Source organism: Taudactylus pleione, unplaced genomic scaffold (genome assembly GCF_031769625.1).
Source record: "Taudactylus pleione unplaced genomic scaffold, aTauple2 ptg000019l, whole genome shotgun sequence".
Lineage (NCBI taxonomy): Eukaryota > Metazoa > Chordata > Amphibia > Anura > Myobatrachidae > Taudactylus > Taudactylus pleione.
Genome location: NW_028284421.1, coordinates 6,778,422 through 6,798,817, shown reverse-complemented (window position 1 = coordinate 6,798,817; position 20,396 = coordinate 6,778,422). Strand labels below are relative to the sequence as shown.

The 20,396-nt window shown below is 42.5% G+C and overlaps 1 protein-coding gene across 1 annotated transcript in view; it reads left to right on the top strand.

The window, feature by feature from the left end:
- The window catches only part of ADAM10 (ADAM metallopeptidase domain 10), a 215,638-nt gene that overhangs the window by 126,193 nt on the left and 69,049 nt on the right, over nucleotides 1–20,396 (top strand). Inside the window, exon 3 of the mRNA XM_088445260.1 lies at nucleotides 20,078–20,196. Within this exon, the coding sequence (XP_088301386.1) occupies nucleotides 20,078–20,196 (119 nt within the window). The remainder of the gene's footprint in view (nucleotides 1–20,077; nucleotides 20,197–20,396) is intronic.

The window sequence follows — 20,396 nt, the reverse complement described above, 5'->3', positions numbered from 1 at the left end:
CGCTGAACGATATCGCTAATGATATCGTTCAGCGGCTGTGCTCAATGTCATGAACGACATTGAGCACAGCCTGCCGGGGACACACTAGACGATATCGCTCAGGGAGCATATCGTCTAGTGTGTATGCACCTTTAGTCTTAAAACCGGAATCCATGAAGGGATGGGACCAAGTGCTTATCTCTAATGTGTCTAAGGGCTCTAACCAATGGTGGTTATGGGACATGTATTGTGCAGTACATATACCATAACCACCATTGACCAGAGAACATATAGACAACACATTAGAGATGGGTGCTGGGTCTCCGCTCCTCCCACACCACTTTGAGACGGATGAGGGTTGAACGCCAATGAACCCCCCCCCCCCTTCCTGGATCATTACAACTGGGATCTGCTTTGTTAAAACCAAATCAATGTAACTCACCAGTTTTAGGTCAGTCCATGTTATCTAGTTTCATGCCAAAGGGCTTTATTTTGACACCAGAAAATCCTTCTTAAATTGGAAACCATTTTAGTCATCTCTACGTGACTAGTTTTGGTTGCAGAAAGCTCAGATCCTTAGACCATTAGCACCCCAAAGTGGCCACATTATGAATGATCATTTTGCTCAGGAAGCAGATTTGCGATTTGGAAATGACCGGCTAAACCACAGGCCACAGTTATGATCTGCACTGCATATGTTGTATATATCTGTTGGATTTTTTTCCCCTTATGGACTAATTAAAATGTTGGCTGACTCAGATTTTATATATTTTTATATATATTACATATAAATAATACATACACAGTAGCAATCCAGACACAAGGTCCAAATATAAAAAGAAAACTGGTGCACTCACCAGACTTAATAAGCAAGTCAACAATATTTATTTACCCATCAAAGCAGAGATTTAGCCATTAACGTGTTTAGCATACCATTACAAAGTATTAATTACTTTAGCCAAATTCCTGAGTTTTTGCTTTAATGGATTTGCATTTTTTATTGCTGGTGGCCTGGTAAGTGCAAGCAGAATGTAGAGAAAAGGTGTGTATGGGGTAAAAGGCATAATTTATTTGTATTATTTTTTTAAATCTCACTAAGGATAAGGGTAATGTGCAGCCCTATCACATCATTGCTACATGATTGGTTCTCTGCCACAGTGTAAACTACCTATAGGCAGGATGTAATTAACCTCCGGAATTTACCTCTTGAAGAAAAGGGTGGTAGCCTGGGGCTTTTACACCGAGACTATTCAACTACAGCCCCTTTTCCACGCCCAGTAAAATTCCGGCTAATGCGTGTTAACGCAAATTGATAAATACCCGGACTTATGGGGTAACACATTTGCTGCATCCACGCTAAGAGCACTTACCCTGGCTTTCTGTTCGAGTCTCCCTCAGACTCGAACAGAAATCTGCGTTAAGTGCGGGCTGCCGTGGGCTGTAAACTGAATATCACCGGCTTATAGTATATAAATTATGGGGGTGATTTAATTCAGCGCGATGTTGAATAGCCCCAGGAAGGAGTTTCCTGAGCTATTCCATTGAACGCACTGTTAAGTCAGACTACGGGATTTCAGCTTGCACGCCCCTGAGGTGCAAGCAGAAATCTGACTTAATTGCCAGCTGCAATTCTGTTTTACGACTTAGCTTGGCGCTAACAGCCTCACGGCTGGCACTTTTGTCAGATAATGCTGGTTACCAAGAATAAACACACAGCAAAAGCGCAATGACCGTCATTCTTTGACTTAAGTGGTTCTAGTCGGACTTAACAGCGCGGTCAATTGAATAGCTAATGGAACCTCCTTTCTAGGGCTATACAACATCGCGTTGAATTGAATCGCCCCCTAAAAGACTAGTCTTTTGTTAAAATAATTTTTAATTTGTGCTATATCCTCCTGAATATTTAGGTCTATAATTAATAATGTTGCACCACCCATGTGTGATATTGGTTTATTTTGTTTATTTTTCCCCTCCGTTGTTGCAGCTGTTGATGCTAAATTAATGGTGCTATAGCAATAAACTATATAAATATATACTGCATACAATTTGCTGGGACTCATAAGTGCAGCAAATTCACAACTAATGATCATACAAAAGATTTATAATAGCATGGTCTGCAAAAATGCTAGACAATATTTTGCACGGATTGCCCGATTCTGATGCATCGGAATGACAAATCGTATAAAATATGTCCAAATCGTAAGTGTCCGATCACTATGCCGATCCGTGTACCCCCCCCCCCCCCCAAAGCGCAACCAGTCCCGGGCTTTTGTGACCCAGTACTGGTTAACGACGTAGGGGTCCCCTGTATTTAGCGCAACCAGCACTGGTCTCTGATCCGATCATTCCCACCGCGGGATTATTACAGGGTGGTCCTCCACCATGGGTGGATGTGTTCTTTACCTCAATACAGTGTCTGGCTGCGACCTTTACGGCCATTCAGACCATGTTGCAGAGTGAGAAACCTGTAAGACCAGCTAAGCTTCCTGTGTTGTCATCTCAATCCACACAGCTATCAGAATCTGAGATGTCATCTGATAACGGAAAGGTGGCTGATGCCTCTAACCCTGACTCCCCTCGGCAAGAGGCGGAGCCCAAGTCCAGAATTATTATTCCTGCCTTGGTGCATGCGGTCAGGTCCGCATTGGTTATAGAGGATAACGAACCAGCCCCAAAATCCAAACATCCTCTGTTTAAACAGATACAGGGAGACCCCTTTATCAGATCAGCTTGTGGATCACAACGCTGAGGCCTGGCAATTGCCTGGAAAGAGGTATCAACCTCAGAAACATTAGACCTCATGTTACCCATTTCCTGAGGCTCATTGTAAGAAGCGGGAATCAACCCCTGCGGTGGATTCACACGTTACGCGATTAATTAAAAGTGCAACGTTACCTATGCCTTCCATTTCTTCTCTAAAGGATCCTACGGATAGGAAGGTGTAAACTTGCCTGAAGTCTATATACTCTCTTTCAGGAGCTGTTGTCCATGGCTACCTCCTGGGTAGCTAAGGCTATAGAGAGTTGGTCTGATACACTTGAGGACTCCTTGGAAGTTCCAGAGAATCAGGTGTCACTGGTCGGCCATGTTAGGGATGTGGCTGGATATATTGGTGAGGCCGCTATGGATGCTAGTCTACTGACATCTAGGGTCTCAGCTGCGGCCATGTCTGCTCGCCGTTCCCTGTGGCTATGCTATTGGAGCGCGGATGCCGATTCTAAGAAAGGCCTGGAGGCCTTACCCTAGAACTGCGAGATTTTGTTTGGCCCAGACCTGGACAAGATTGTTGACACGTTGGCCAAATCCAGATCTGCATTTCTGCCCTCCGCATCCGCTCCTGCAAAGTCTCGAAGCTCCTCCTTTCGTACCCAAGGAAAATCCAAAGGGCAGTCCTTCCCCACTGCCAAGAAAACTGCCAAGCCTAAGAAATAGGCCTGAAGCACAAGACGCCCAGCCTCCAAATAGGAGGATAAACTCATAGCCTGACTGGGCAGGCCTCCCTCTGGGGGACCCCAGTGTGAGGCCAACTTCCTCAGTTCACCCAGTACCGGTGTCGAACCACCAAGGATGCTTGGGTAAGAGAAGTGGTCTCTCAAAGGTACGCCCTCTCATTCCTTTGAAGGCATCCTCACTAGTTTTTCTGCACAGGCCCTCCTTCAGACAAAACCAAGGCCTTGCAGATCCCGAAAGCCATACTCTATTTGCTGTAGGTAAGGGTAATTGTACCATTTCCGCTATCTCAACAAGGGACTGGTTACTATTCTACTCTTTCTGGTTCAGAAGCCGAGTGGGTCTCATCGGCCTATCCTCAACCTCAAAGCTCTGAACAAGTTCCTCAGGGTGCACAGGTTCAGGTTGGAAATCTTACGATCTACCATACTGGCTATGGAACCTGGGGATTACATGGCATCGCTGGACATTCAGGATGCATACTTTCATGTTCCCATAACACTTTCTCACCAGCGTTATCTGCGGTCTGCTATACTGCAACAACACTTCCAGTTTCAGGCGCTGCTCTTTGGCCTATCCACGGCTCCAAGGGTATTTACCAAAATTATGGCTGTCATGGCAGCCCACTTGCGGAGGGTATCCGACTCCTACCATATCTAGACAACCTCCTCTTGTTGGCAAGTTCTCCAGAAGTGCTTCACCACCACCTGCAACTAAAAGTTGCTTGTCTACAAGCACACGGGTGGTTGATCGATTGGAAAAAGTCCTTCCTAATTACCTCACTGAAGATGGTTCATTTGAGAGCCCTTCTGGATTCTTACCAGCAGAGAATCTTTCTGACTCCAGAAAAGATCTCTACGCTGCAGCTGCGAATATGCATATGTCTCTGCAGTCGCCAGGTGTCAGTCCACTCGGCGATGCAGGTTCCTGGGATCCATGGTATCCACATTCGACATGGTGGAATATGCTCAGTTCCATTCCAGTTCCATTGATTCTCTCTAGGTGGGACGGATTATCCCAACGGATCAGAGCTCAGACGATGGTACTCTCTCCGGAGGTGCGTCTATCCCTCTCTTGGTGGCTACAGACATCTCATGTAACCAAGGGTCACCCCTTTTGGATCCTGGACTGCATACTCCTAACAACGGACTCCAGTTTCCGGGGATGGGGCGCAGTGACCAGTCCTCACTCCTTTCAGGGCCGGTGGACAATGGTAGAGGCATCCCTGCCCATCAACATATTGGAACTTTGGGCTGTGTACAGGGCCCCCATGATGGCAATGCACATTCTTCATGGAAAGCCCATGCAGGTTCAGTCCGACAACGCCACCACAGTGGTGTACATCAACCGTCAAGGAGGCACTCTAAGTCGGACAGCAGTGACAGAAGTGTCACTCATTCTGAAATGGGCAGAATCTCATCTCCCGGCCATTTCAGCAGTGTTCATTCCGGGAGTTTTCAATTGGGAAGCGGACTTCCTCAGCCGACACAACGTGCATCCAGGGGAATGGTCTCTTCACCAAGAGGTGTTTCAACTCCTAGTGGACAAAAGGGGTCTTCCAGGGGTGGACCTCATGGCCTCCCAACACAATCACAAGTTACCAGTGTACGGGTCCAGAACAAGAGATGCTGAAGCAAGCCTGGTGGATGCTCTGTCAGTAAAATGGACCTTCCGGTTTGTGTACCTATTTCCTCCTGTCTCCCTGCTTCCTCGAGTTCTTTGGAAGCTCAAGCAAGATGGAGGCACTGTCCTGCTGGTGGCTCCAGCTTGGCCCAGACGTCATTGGTACTCGATCTTCGGAATCTCTCCATCGACACGCCGTTCCTGCTGCCTCAAAGTCCGGACTTGTTGTCTCGGGGTACATGCTTTTACCGGAACTGGATCGTTTGTCTTTGACGGCGTGGCTCTTGAGACATCTCTCGTAAGGTCCGAAGGATTTTCTAGCTCTGTCATCAACACAATGCTTAGAGCGCATAAACCTGCCTCCGCCAGGATCTACCACAGAGTGCGGCATACATATTTCCAGTGGTGTTGTACAAAGGCATACGAGCCTCAGGTGTTTCGAATTTCCAGAATACTGGCATTCCTTCAAGCTGGTTTGGACCTTTGGCCCTGCGCCTGGCCTCGTTAAAAGTGCATGTCTCTGCACTGTCAGTGTGGTCCCAACGTAGAATTGCTCCACTTCCGGATACCCCGGATAGCCCTCCAGGCTCTTTCATTTGAACCACTAGATCTTAAGTGGTTAACAGCTAAGACTCTTTTTCTTATGGCCATTGCATCTGCCTGAACGGTGTCCGAATTGGGAGCGCTCTCCTGTCGTCCTCCTTTTCTGATATTTCACCAGGACAGGGCGGTGCTTCGTTCTTGCCCTTAGTTCCTTCCTAAGTTTGTTTTTAGTTTCCATGTTAATCGGGAAATTATAATACCGGCTTTCCTGTCTCCAGACCTCTCGGCAGGAGAGGCCTCATTGGATGTGGTCCGCGCCCTCATGATTTATGTGGATCGTAACAGTTCTCTTCAGAAATCAGACTCCTTGTTTGTGGTCTATGGATTTCACAAGAAGGGATGACCAGGTAATAAGCAAACATTAGCTAGATGGCTAGCAGGCATGCCTGTTCCGTCTTCTGTTAAAGCTCATTCTACTCGTTCTGTGGGTCCCTCATGGGCAGCTCGCCGTGGCACCTCGGCTATTCAGCTGTGTAAGGCAGCCACGTTGTCTTCTGTCCAGACCTTTCTCCGGTTCTATGCATTTGATACCTTCGCCTCTCAGTATGCTTCCTTTGGGCGCCGGATTCTCCTCTCAGTACAGGAGCGTCCCTACCCTTAAAAGGACTGCTTTGGGACATCTCCAAGGTCTCCCCGTGGAGCCTATGGACCCTGAAGAAGAAAATGAGAGGTATGGTAAGAACTTACCTTTAACTCTTTCTTCGAAGTCCAGAGGGTCCACAGGGCACCCGCCTTGACGCACCTGGCTTCATATGGGCGATATTGCTGGTCTAGGTTTCCAGTCTCCTTTTCTGTGAGTGTTTTTCTTGTGTACCAGTCTTCCTTCTCTCTTAACCTCCTCCGACCTTTGGCTTATTACTATGGATTCTAATTAATCTCTATACCCCTAAAGTCGCTGTTTACCGTTGCACACAATAATAATTGCAGACCAGCCCAATTGTGTTTCCAAAGCACAACTATATTATTCAACAAAAAGAAATAATACACGCTTTGATCTAGACACTGAGCGTAAATTCAATTATATTACAAGGTTACAGGTAAATACATACGCTTGATGTCTGCGGTCATTCTATGGGTATCACTGAGGTCTACCCCATTTGTGCAATACTATATACTCTTACAAGAAATGGCAACACAATAGAGACCGACAAACACTGTTTCATTGGTTCTTGCTCCTGCATGATCATCTTATTGGACAGTTCATATGGTATCATTAGTGGGATGGCTTGATCTTGTATCTGTTCCTTTATGTAGTCTTCCTCCCTAGTAACAAGTCTAAACTGGCTAGTTTACATTACATTACAGAGTACATTTCAATGCCCATCTCTCTCTGATCCATATTTCGGGAACACACGATGCGTCTTCCTCGTTGTCAGAACTGGAAGCCTGCAAAGAAACAGAGCATCAGTTTGATACTAAACATGGTGTGTTTACATTGTTCTATACCTTAGATATCAAATACATGCATTTCGTATTATAACTTATATCTTTAATATAAACCATTTTGTGCAGGAACCTTTTATAAGTGTAAATATATGTATATGATTTTGGTCGCTAATGTGCTCATTGTGAATCCTCAACAATGTGTATATACCTCAGTAAGCTCACGTGCGTCCATGGGTACTTAAATAAGTATATATACAATTATCAATGTGTGTGCATTTATGATTTTATATATATATATATATAAAAATTGTGCGTGTTTATGTAATTCTGTGTATTTTGTGATGAATTAATATAATTTATCAATTTGACATATTTTAAAACTACAGTGCGAGGTGTAAATGGGAGTCCACTTCTTATTTCTAAACAGAGGGAGGGAAGAGAGAGCCACGGCTGAAGGTGCCACATTCTAATCAACTAATTCAATGTTTTTCCTCTACCTATTCACAGTCTAAATGCCAGTTCCTTTGGACCAGACTAGTACTTAACAAAGAGGCACCCAATTGCCAATGACTTGCAGGTTCTTGACAATAACCCTTAATTTTACATTTAGATTGCTTACTTTGAGCATACTGGTTTCTGTACATTTTTAATTAATTTTGTTACAGGCAAATTGTATTAGTATGCGGAGTCTCTCAATACATAGCCAGACACCCACAGACATGCACACCAAACCTGTCTTCCACACTCTGAAAAAAATTCTATAGTGATATATATATTTGTGCATATACGAATTGTGCTGTCGCAGGGTAGTGTCCAAGCAATTCGTCATCAGACCTTAGATGACTAAATCGTCAGATAATTGCAAGCGATCATATCCGATTATCTGACTTCGACTTTCGGTGTATAGGGAAAGTGGACCCAGAGCATCCTGGGAGCATCCTGGGAACTAAAGCTTTAACTGCGTGGTGCCTGGATTAGTTCCCATATCCTACACCTCAAGGACTCCCTGTGGACCCTATGGACTTCGAAGAAAGAGTTAACAAAGGTAATCTTGCAACCAGATTTTCTTGGCATAGGGGACGACGGGTATTACCTGTGAGGGCGCTGTGGCGTAGTCCTTCCGGCGGAGGCGTTGGCTCTGCGAGGTGTTCCGCAGGCACTGTGTCATTCTGGCTGGGGTAAGCCTGTTGGTGTTTCCATTCCGTTCTGGTGTGGGCGCCACCATCTTGCTTCTGGTCATGTGACTTAGTTGCTCCAATCCTGGCATGACACATTCTCTCTCCGACCATTCGCGATCCTGCACTGAGTACTTAAGGGAGTTCAGAGCTCCCCATAATTGCCAGTGCAACGTGTTTCACTGCACATGCTGTGAGATAGTTCCTGTGCTTCTGAGACCTGTCTGTTCCCTGTTCACCTGTGCTCTTGCTGGATCCCAGCTTCCAAGCAGCCTGCATTGCTCTGCCTGCTCCCATTCTCCTGCTGGAACCACCCTGCACCTTCTATTAGAGCTGTCCTCCCTCAACGATTTGAGGATAGTCGAATCCATCCATGCGGGTTATTTTCTAAGATGTTCTCTCCAGCCGAGAGGAACTACGCCTGAGGTGAACAAGAACTGTTAGCCGTTAAGTTGGCATTAAAAGAATGGCAATACCTTTTGGAAGGGGCTAAATTCCCCTTTACCGTCTTCACTGATCATAGGAATCTTCTTTTATTAAAAAATATCCATTGCATGAGTCCTCGTCTGGCCCGCTGGGCAATATTTTTTGCTTGTTTTCAATTTACTTTGACTTTCCGCTCAGGAGTTCTCAACCAAATGGCTGATGCCTTCTCAAGGTCCCTATCCTGTGATAACAATTCTGAGATTGTACATAGTACCCCGGTTCTAGAGTCAAAAGTATTTGCTAAAAAAAAAGTATTCAACTACAACCTTCTCCCTGGAAAACCTTTGTGGCCCCGGAGTTAAGGAAGCAGCTACTTACATGGGCTCATTCTTCACGGTTTTCAGGACACACTGGCTTTCAGAAAACTCTGGAGTTCCTAAAAAGGTCTTACTTGTGGCCATCAATGAAAAGTAACATAGTGGAGTTTATTTCTTCCTGTACTTCATGTGCTCAGCACAAGTCTCGTCAATCTCCTGCTGGTGAACTATTACCTCTACCCATACCATCTCGCCCGTGGACACATCTCTCCATGGATTTTGTAACAGATTTGCCAAATTCTAATGGCTATACCACCATCTGGGTTGTGATAGACCGGTTTTCAAAAATGGTTCACTATGTTCCTCTGAAGAAATTACCTTCTGCATCGGATCTGGCTCATCTTTTTGTTCATCACATATTTAGTCTCCATGGAATTCCTGCCGAGATAGTCTCGGATCGTGGTGTTCAATTTGTAGCGAAGTTTTGGAGAGCTCTCTGTTCTGTTTTACAAGTGAAGTTGAATTTCTCTACGGCTTATTATCCACAAAGTAATGGATCTACTGAGAGAGTAAATAAGGATCTCGAGACCTTTTTAAGAATGTTCATGTCCTCCTCTGTAGATAATTGGTCTGAATTTCTTACCTGGGCTAAATTTGTGCACGTTTCTTATCATTCCTCCACGAATCAAACTCCATTTTTTATTGTGTATGGCCTTCACCCTCGAATCCCTGAATTTCAGAGTCTGCCTGTCTTTGATGTACCGGCTGTGGATAACACTGTACGGAAGTTCGCTTCAATGTGGGCTCAAGTACGCACAGATTTGGAGTAGACATCCCTACGTTATAAAATTCAGGTGGACAGGAAACGAAGGAAAGTGCCTCAAATGCAAGTCGGGAATCAAGTTTGGCTTTCCACCCGTAATTTCCGCCTCAGGGTTCCATCAATGAAGTTCGCCCCATGTTTCATTGGACCCTTTTCCATTACTGAAATAATTAATCCAGTTTCCTACCGTCTCCAACTTCCCTCCTACCTAATAATCCCTAACTCTTTCCACATATCCCTGCTCAAGCCGTTGATTCTCAGCAAGTTCCTCAAAGTCCTGCCAGTTCCTCCCCGTGTCCAAACTGAGAGAGGTGTGAAATTTGAAGTATCTCAAGTCTTGGATTCCCGTGTTCTACGAGGTCAGTTACAGTATCTTCTGGATTGGAGAGGTTATGGCCCCGCTGCTGGACTAATGCCCAAGATGTTCATGCTCCTACAATCATTAGGAAGTTTCACTCTGCCCATCTGGAGAAGCCTGGTAAGTGTCCTGAGGCCACTCGTAAGGAGGGCGGTACTGTCACGACCAGGGTTTCCCATCATAGGGAACAACTGGTTTTACCTGTGAGGGCACTGTGGCGTGGTCCTTCCTGCGGAGGGGCTAGTGTCTGGTGGCAGGCGTTGGCTGTGCGAGGTGTTCCGCAGGCACTGTATCATTCTGGCTGGGGTAAGCCTGGTGGTGTTTCCGTTCTGGTATGGGCGCCGCCATCTTGCTTCTAATCATGTGACTTAGTTGCTCTAATCCTGGCGCGTCACAAGCTCTCTCCGACCATTGACGATTCTGCACTGAGTACTTAAGGGAGTTCAGAGCTCCCCATAGTTGCCAGTGCAACGTGTTTCACAGCGCATGCTGTGAGAGAGTTCCTGTGCTCCTGAGACCTGTCTGTTCCCTGCTCGCTTGTTCTCTTGCTGGATCCCAGCTTCCAAGCAGCCTGCATTGCTCTGCTTGCTCCCAGTCTCCTGCTGGAACCACCCTGCGCCATCTATTAACCCTCTCCCTGAATAAAGACCTGAGTGTGCAGTTAACCCTGTCCTTACACTGCCTCCAGTTACCTAGCTCCCTGCAGCTCCCCAGTTTCTACACTAAGCCATCTCAGAAACTACTAATCAGTTAACCAACTGCTCCTACTATTCAACTACTCCATGACCCCTCTGGATTGCATCTCACCAGTATCAATTTGTACCCTGATATCCTGTCTGCAGTGTCACAGTAACCATTTGGATTACAAAGACTTTTTAATATTTGTCACTACCTGGACATTACCCACTCTTGCTTCTCTTCAGTTTCAAGTCATCACCTCCCCATCTATATTCAGGACTTTATATTATCAGTATACATGCCTTCAAGTTCACCCATTGAAAAATCCACTTTTCAGTTTGTCTGTTCGGGTATCTGCTCCTGTTACTACTCCGGGTCCACAACAAACTCAGATCCTATCAGGTAAGTTCTTACCATAACTGTCATTTTTTTCTAGTGGGGGGGAATTCTACTGGAGAAGAGGACGTGATTGGCTACAGGGATACATATGTGAGAGAGTGTGTGTGAATGTATGTTTTATTTTCTACTGTGTGTGTGTTCTGTGGTTTTTTAATATTTATTTTGCTGTGTAACTACAGGTACCAGTGATTCTCCTAGTACCAGCATGTGGGGGAGGCTTGCTGGGACCTGTAGTTCTACAGAAAATGACAATATTTTTAACTATTTCAAATGCACCGCACTACATAATTAACCCGGCACCCACCGGCCAGGGGTGCCGCGAATAGCCCTGGGCTATCAGCCTAGGCTTGGTGTGCCATGGAGAGGGGGACCCCTTTATTGGGGGGGTCCCCAACTCCCCAGGGATCTCCAGCCTGGGCTGACTAGCAGTCAGGGGTAACGCTTTGGCTGGGGGACCCGGTGAAAGGGTTCCTCTGTTGTGGCATTACCCCTTGCTAGAAACAGTCCAGTGCTGGTTATGGAAATTACAGGGGGACCCAGTGTTGGGTGCACTAAATACGGGGACCCCTACATTGTTTGTCCCCTGTATTTTGGAAACCAGGGCTGGTTCTGAATAGCACGTTGCTGGTTGTGGTCTGGAGGGGATCACACCGTTTTTTTTTATTTTGTCAATTTTGTACTCTTTTTTTTTTTTTTTTTTTTTTTTCCAACACAGATGCATAGACCGATCTCACTAATCCATCCAAGCATCTGTGTCTCTGCTATTGCGGACGATCTAAAGATCAGCAAATCTCTTTGTCACATTGTGCAGTTATTCTGCTTATCGTGTCCAGGGGAGCTGCTGGGAAATCGCTCACGATATTGCATCGTGAGCACACTGTCTAATGTGTTCAACACTTTTTTATACTATTTATACGATCATGTGCAGTTTTTAAATGTTTGTGATATTTCATCTCTCATCCTGCCTACTGCATATATACTCTGCATAAACCTTCATGCAATCATGTGCAGTTTTTAAATGTGTGTGATATTTCATCTCTCATCCTGCCTACTGCATATGTACTCTGCATAGACCTTCATGCAATCATGTGCAGTTTTTAAATGTATGTGATATTTCATCTCTTGCATAGATGTGTTTTTACATGTGTAGTCTATATTGTTCAGTGAAGCATAGTTTATGGTATATATCTGGCCTGGCTTTTGCTCCAACTCAGAGCAAGTCATCTCCTTTGATCAGCAGACCAATTGAGTCAGATGTAGCCTGTCTTAATCAAGGATACAACTCCTTTATATTCAGTATAGGGGCAGCTGGGGCTGTTTGCAGCTGGGGGTAAAAGCATCAAGTGTTAAAGGCACAAAGTGTGATTACATAACAGTTAAACCAACATCTAAGGTAATTTCAGATTTAGACAAATTTTAAGGAAATCAGTTTTAAAGTAACAAACCTAATACTCACCATGTACTACACATTTCTTTTCATCAAAACTATTCTTTTTATTTTCTCTAAGAATATAACATCCTTAACTCTCCCTGCATTTCACCTCTCTGTGCTCATTGCAGCCGTGTTGATTCACTCCCCTCCTCCTAAAATTCATGAGCTTTCTTTTCATCATACATTGACTATTACAACCTCATTGTGTCACTATAAAAAACTTTTACAACTATATCTACTTCTCTATCCTTCTGCTTTTATTATCTGGTGACATATCACCAAATCCAGGCCCCACACAAACACCCAGCAGTTTTAATATGGAATAAATATCCTGCAAACCCCATGTGTCCCCCATCACCCTCCAAATCAATAAATGTGCCTTATGGAATTCACACTCTATCACTACTTATTATTATACATCTGAACATCTCTTTACAACTTTAACCAATTTCTACATTTACCTGAGACCGCTGGTTCACACCTTAACCATACAGTAACAACCATGGCTTTCCACAGACACCTACAAATAGTGTCACATAATGTAGAATGTCAGAGGTGTAAACTTACTCCATCTTACTTGCTCACATAATGTAAAACTGGAATCCACCCATCTGTCATTCTAACCCTCTGTTCCATGCTCACTGTCTACCCCATCTGTGTCTCCCCTGTCTGTATGCCCTTTCCCCTTTAGAATGTAAGCTCTCATGAGCAGGGCCCTCTTCTCTCATGTGCTTTTCCTTCCTTTATTTATATTATCTACTCTATACTCCTTATAACAGCACCAAACCCTTGACTTTTTCCATCCTGCTAATGTTGCAGCAATGTTTATATACCATGTACTTGTCCTGTAGTGTCTTATACTGTTAGTGTTTTCTTGTTCTGTTCAACTGTTTATGTACTGTTTCTGTACTTTGTTTTTGTACTTGTTAGGCGCTGCGGAGCCCTTGTGGTGCCATATAAATAAAGGATGATGATGATGATGATAATAATAATGATAATAATTACTATTGTTAATATTTTTCTTGTAATGTCCAAAAGTAATTTTTAAAGTGTTTATTGACCTTTTGTAGTCCAATCATTAAATCTTACCCAGTCTCCTAAATAACGTTTGGCCTGAACCTATTTGTATGTGTTTTTCATTATGGCTTCTCACCCTTTGACAGTCCCTGCTGGCCTGTATATTAATATGATGGATGCCAAGTAGCTGGGAGGAAGTGGCACTCACTGCTGGGCTGTCTATGGTGAAATATTCTCCTACTGTGAAGAGGGCTTCTGTAGGGCGTAATGCCGTACCTCAGAGCTTTGTAACTGTAATCTGGAACGGCAGGACAGAAGAGGGATAAAACAGAAGAAAACCTAGAAACCGACACAATTCCTCTAGCACCACATTTCATGCAGTTAAAAGTAGATCTGTAATTGCAGCTTACATGTGTATATTTGAGTATTTACAGACAGTTTAACAATTGCTATGTTGTATGCCTGTTTATTACAGAGATCAGTTTCAGTTCTACCAGCCTAGTGTCAAGGTTTAACCCTTACTTTAGCAAAAATAGAATTAGCAGCTTATAATTGGGCTGATCAGTTAATGTAATAGTAGTCCTGTTTGGCGAATATTCCGTTGAGTGGTGGTGTGTATCTGACTCAGTATATAAGTATGCATTTTTCCTAGTGAATTCTCATGTATTTTTATGTTTACCAATCATTTAATGGTTTATTTGTTGTGTGTATATGTGTATATATATATATATATATATATATATATATATATATATATATACATACATATACATATATACAAAAAAGGCTTTTTTTTTTTTTTTTGGTTTAAACAAGTTGTTTTGCATTAATGTTTAAATTAAAAAAAAAAATGATTCTTGCTGTGTATTAGAAACCTTGATCAATCACGTTTTAATGCTTTCTAACATTAACAAACCAAAGTTAGTAGGGTTTCATATGATTTATTTGACATCTTTCAATAAAACCAATTTTAGACTAAACGTAATTAAACATGCAAAAGCACTTTTCAGAGAAACACACAAACACAATAAAAGGAGTTAAGCATTAGAACTGGAAATGTCACTGGCATTAAACATTTTGAATAAAACACTAGTTTAGAGGCCTTTTCAGTACCCAGTCTGTTTCGAAGCTTCGAATGAACTAAACCGAAAGAAGAAGAAAATCTTTCTACACTTCCTGAAGATTCTTGAGCAGTCAGAAGTTGTTAAATAATGGGAAATACATTGGGGTTAACTTTTTTTTTTTTTGCTCGTCCACCATTCATAGGATGATACTTGTGACACCACAGAGACTAATGGTACATACACAAGGTCAGATTTTGTAGGACGATATTAACGATATCGTTTATCATTAATATCGTCCATTTTTTGGCCCCTTTCAACCCCCAATCCACGGACAATGCGCTGGCATGGATGGTAGATAACGTTAACGACCATCGCCCGTACATGCAGTCCAACCTGGTAGATATTGACCAGGTTACTATAGGGCCATGGTCGATATCGATCATCCAGCACATGCAGGACGATCAGACAATGGTGTCTGCACCATAAGTCTTTCTTTCTAGCACTCATCTCAATAGGACTGAAGGTTTTGAATTGAAATACAAAGGTAAACATGAAGATTAAACCATTAGGTATTTCTTTGTATATTGATTGTTTTATGTGATGGTGTTTACTCTTTCAGATTGAGAATGTTAGCTGTGGTTTTTTTTCCATCCCTACGGGATTGATGGGGCAGAAGTCTTAGCTTGATGCAAGGCAGATTTAGCACCTCTCTTATCTGGTTCATACTGCCTATTTCTTTTGTAGTGTGTGATTTACTGCATTGGTTCAGCTTACTCTGATATTATTCCACATTCTTGTTGCTTGTGGACTTTATCTGTCACTGTGTTGTGCCTGTAGTCACAGCATAATAAATAAAATAAAATAATTGGTTTAAACCAGCCAACCCTGTTACATACATAAATACATACATACATACATACATACATACATACATACATGTGTATGTATATGAGTGTGTATATATAATATATATATATATATATATATATATATATATACACACATATAGGTGTGTATGTACAATAATGTGCAAAACTTTAGAAGTGTTAATAGTTTTATAAAAATGCAAAGTGAATCTAAATCAAATCAATATTTGGTGTGACCAACCTTTGCCTTCAAAACAGCGTAAATTCTTCTAGGTACTCTTGCACAGTGTCAGGGAGTTTGTAGGATTATAGCCAGGTGTATGATTAACCAATCATACCAAACAGGTGATAATGACAGTGTTTCAACCTACATATGAAAATGATGATAATTAACTAAAACAGAAACAGTTGTGTAGGAGGCTTAAAACTGGATGAGGAACAGCCAAACTCTGCTACAAAGATGAGGTTGTGGAAGACCGTTTCATGCCACAGGTCATTCACCATGGCAAGACTGAGCACAGCATCAAGACACAAGGTAGCTATACTGCATTAGCAAGGTCTCTCCCAAGCAAAGATTTCAAAGCAGACTGGGGTTTCAAGATGTGTGGTTCAAGCTCTTTTGAAGAAGCACAATGAAATGGACAACGTTGAGGATCGTAGACGCAGTCGTCGGCCAAGGAAACTTAGTACATCAGATGAGATACACATCATGCTTACTTCCCTTCAAAATCTGAAAATGTTCAGCAGTGCTATCGGCTCAGAACTGGCAGAAGCCAGTGGGACCCTCTACTGTTTGGAGAAGTCTGTCCAGAATTGGTCTTCATAGAAGAATTGCAGCCAAAAAGCCATACATTTCAACGTGGAAACAAGGCCAAGCGACTCAACTATGCATGAAAACATAGAACTGGGGTGCACAAAAATGACAGCAGATACTCTGGACTGAAGAGTCATAATTTGAAATATTTGGCTGTAACAGAAGGCAGTTTGTTCACAGATAGGCTGGAGAGCGGTATAATAATGAGTGTCTGCAGGCAACAGTGGAGCATGGTGGAGGTTTCTTGCAAGTTTGGGGCTGCATTTCAGCAAATGTATTTGGGTATTTGGTAAGGATTAATGGTGTCCTCAATGCTGAGAAATACAGGCAGGTTCTTATCCATCATGCAATACCATCAGGGAGGCATCTGATTGGCTCCAAATTTATTCTGCAGCAGGACAACGACCCCAAACATACAGCCAATGATTAAGAATGATCTTCAGTATAAAGATGAACAAGGAGTCCAGGAAGTGATGATATGACCCCCAGAGTCCTGATCTCAACATCGTCTGTCTGGGATTACATGAAGAGACAGAAGGATTGAACAAGCCTACATCCACAGAAGATCTGTGGTTCTCCAAAATGTTTGGAACAACCTCCCTGCCGAGTTCCTTCAAAAACTGTGTACTAGTGTACCTAGAAGTATTGATGTTGTTTTGATGGCAAAGGGTGGTCACTCCAAATATTGATTTAATTTAGATTTTTCTTCTGTTCATCCACTTTGCATATTGCTAATTGATAAAAATAAACTATTAACACTTCTATATTTTTGAAAGCATTCAGACTTTGCAGCATTTTTTCCACACCAGTCTAAACCTTTTTCATAGTACTGTGTGTGTGTATATACATATATAAAATGTATGTATGTGTGTGAGTATGTATATGTGTATATATATATATATATGTGTGTGTGTGTATATATACATATATGTGTATATATACATATATGTGTGTATATATATATATATATATATATTTATATTACACAGTATATATCTCCATGGGAAGAAGGCAGGGTTACATACCCCTTTTAGAATGTAAGCTCTTACCAGCAGGGCCCTCTACCCTCTTGTGCTTCTCCCTACTTTACTTTCATCTACTTCTTACTCCCCACTAGGGCTCCTAACACTAGGTTGCTTAAGCTCTGCTGCTTATATGGGTGTTCTGGTCGCTAATGTAGCAATGTATATTATCCATGTCCTTGTCCTGAATTCTATTGTATTGTACTGTAAGTCTTTGGTCAAGTAATTGTTTATATATTTTGTAAGGTGCTGCGGAACACTTGTGACGCCATATAAATAAATGATGATAACAATACCTCGAAACGTTGTTGACATAAAAGGACTTTTATTGATTCCTATTACAAGTCTGTAGAGTGCCGCCTTCTTCCCATGGATATATTGGGTGTTTGCTCACTCCAGAAGGGTACCGCAGCAGGAAGATTATATGTTAATTAGGAGTGCCGGGTTTGAATGTGCGTGTTTCTGTGTGTGTGTGTGTGTGTGTGTGTGTGTGTGTATGTGTGTGTGTATGTATGTATATGTATATATATATATATATATATATATATATTTTTTTTTTTTTATTTTTTTTTTATTTTTTTTTTATGCCATGTCATTCCTTTAATTCGGGACACATTAATTACACAGGTTTTGTGGCTTAGTAAAACAAGGTGACGTGGAGGCTTGAAGTCAGCCAGCCCCAGAATTGGTGTAATATGTGCCCCGAATTACATAGATAGATGATATGGCAAGCCTATCTGTCTATCTTTCTTTTTTTTTCTTTTTTCTTTTTTGTATGAAGTCTGTATAATATTACTCTACAATATGCTCTTGACTGCCTAGGTATAGTCACTGCATGTTAACAGGTTGCGTTCATCTAGTCTAGCTAAAATGATTCAGTTATGAAGGAGTCTATTGCAGTAGGTTAAGTGGTTAAAATTATTTGCATTGTAAATAGCAATTTAGTGACTCAGGCAATCCATTTGTTATTTTCTCTGTATTTCAATAAACATTAGATAAATACCTCAACATACCAGTTTACTAAGCAGCGGCAGGCTGCCAGTGTACTGTGGCCATTACTGACTTGCAAATAACGGTTCGATAAGCAAACTCCCTGCATAGTAATTGTCCTCCCATAGGATTCTGACTATACTCTTATTCATATCTTCAGATGGAATGTAGTCGGCATCCTTGCATGTGGGATGCCGATGGTCTGAATACTGGCACCAAAGTCCCCGACATGTCGGGATCCTGGCACCAGTATCCCGCCCGCCAGCATCCTGAAGGTAAGTATTGGGGTGTTAGGGGGAGGTTATGGTTTTGCATTAGGGAGAGGGTTATGCACCGGGTTGGGAATGTTAGTATTAGGGTGTGGGGAGGTTAGGTTTAGGCACTGGGGGGGAGGTTAGGGTTAGGCACTGGGGTGGATAAGTTAGGGTAGGGGTTAGAAAAATACTCACCGTTGCTTCCTATGGGTGTCGGGATTCTGGCTGTTGGGATGCCGCTGTCTGTAGTCTGACCAGCGGCATCCCGGCAGCCGGGATTTCATACCCAACCTCTTCAGACACCTCATAGGCTGTATGTTATGTAAGGTTTCAAAATTGTGACCAGTTAATTACACTGCACAATACAGAATGTGATGCTTACCATGATGTAACTACAGATGTGTCTACATACATCTATCCTCCATGCGCTACAAGTTGCGCCACACTTAACGGGGGAGCTCCGTGTGCCTTTTTAGCGCCAAGCGTCTTTCAAGCTACGGTTTACCTTCAAATACGTCTTAATCACAGTAATGCGAATAGCTAGCACAGGCAGCTTCTGCTGATTAAAATGATATGCAGCATGCCTATGTTCTGTGTGAATCTGCGGGTGTATCTGCATGTGAAATGCTACGTTCGCGTCAGTGGCTGTAACACTGTAACGTAGCGTTTCGCATGTAGATACACGCGCAGATGCACAGAGAACATAGGCATGCTGCATATCATTTTAATCAGCAGAAGCTGCTTCTGCTAGCTATTCACATTATTGTGTGAATAAGAGGCATTAGAAGGTAAAAAGACGCTCTATGCTATTGATGCACGCCATGGCATGGCGCGATTAGAAGGGCTGTTTAACGCGCAAGGAGACTAGATATGTATTAGGACACATCTGTATTTAAAGGGAAAGTGTTCTGCAGAGCTCATGTAATGTAACAAGGCTCCCCCTGTTTTGTGCTACATTGTTACATTGGCTTCTGTCTTGTCTGGTAGGGCATATCTCACAGTCTGAGGGATTGACTCTGGACATCGTGTTGTGTTCACACTCCGCAGCATAGACATGTTTTGGTGTCTAGTCTCCCTATAATTTGTCATGCAATTTTATCATTAATTTTATTTTAAAATACTGTAACAGTTTTTTTTTTTTTAAATGTGAAATATTACAGAATTAAATTATTTGTCAAGCTTTTTGCTAAGGAAGCAAAGGATCAGTGTTGACTGGTCAATTCGTTCCACACAATTTTTAATCATTTTGGTCTTTGACTTGATGTAAAATGACAGCTACACTCTATAATAAAATAATAAAAGTGTATCCCACGCACGGACACGTTCAGTGTGGACGAATGTTCACTGTTCCTTGTGGGATGACTTTCATGCTATTTCTTTTATTAATTTTTTCATTTGTAGGTTGTTCAACCTTCGGATGAAGAGGGATACATCTCTGTTTTCTCCTGATTTCAAGCTAGAAATGGGTGGAGAAACTGTAGATTATGATACCTCTCACATATACACTGGACAGATCTTTGGTGAGTAATGTTTAAAATGTATACTTTTTACTCCACTTTTATTTTGGTATAAAAATTTGAATTTTGCTGTTTTTTTTGCGGTTGCACACTTTACCTGTATATTTAACACATACTTAATCATTTGGATTAGGATATTGGCGTTAATTTTATTGTAACTGTAAGCGTGAGAGGCACTATACAAAAGTCTGTGTAGAACCGTT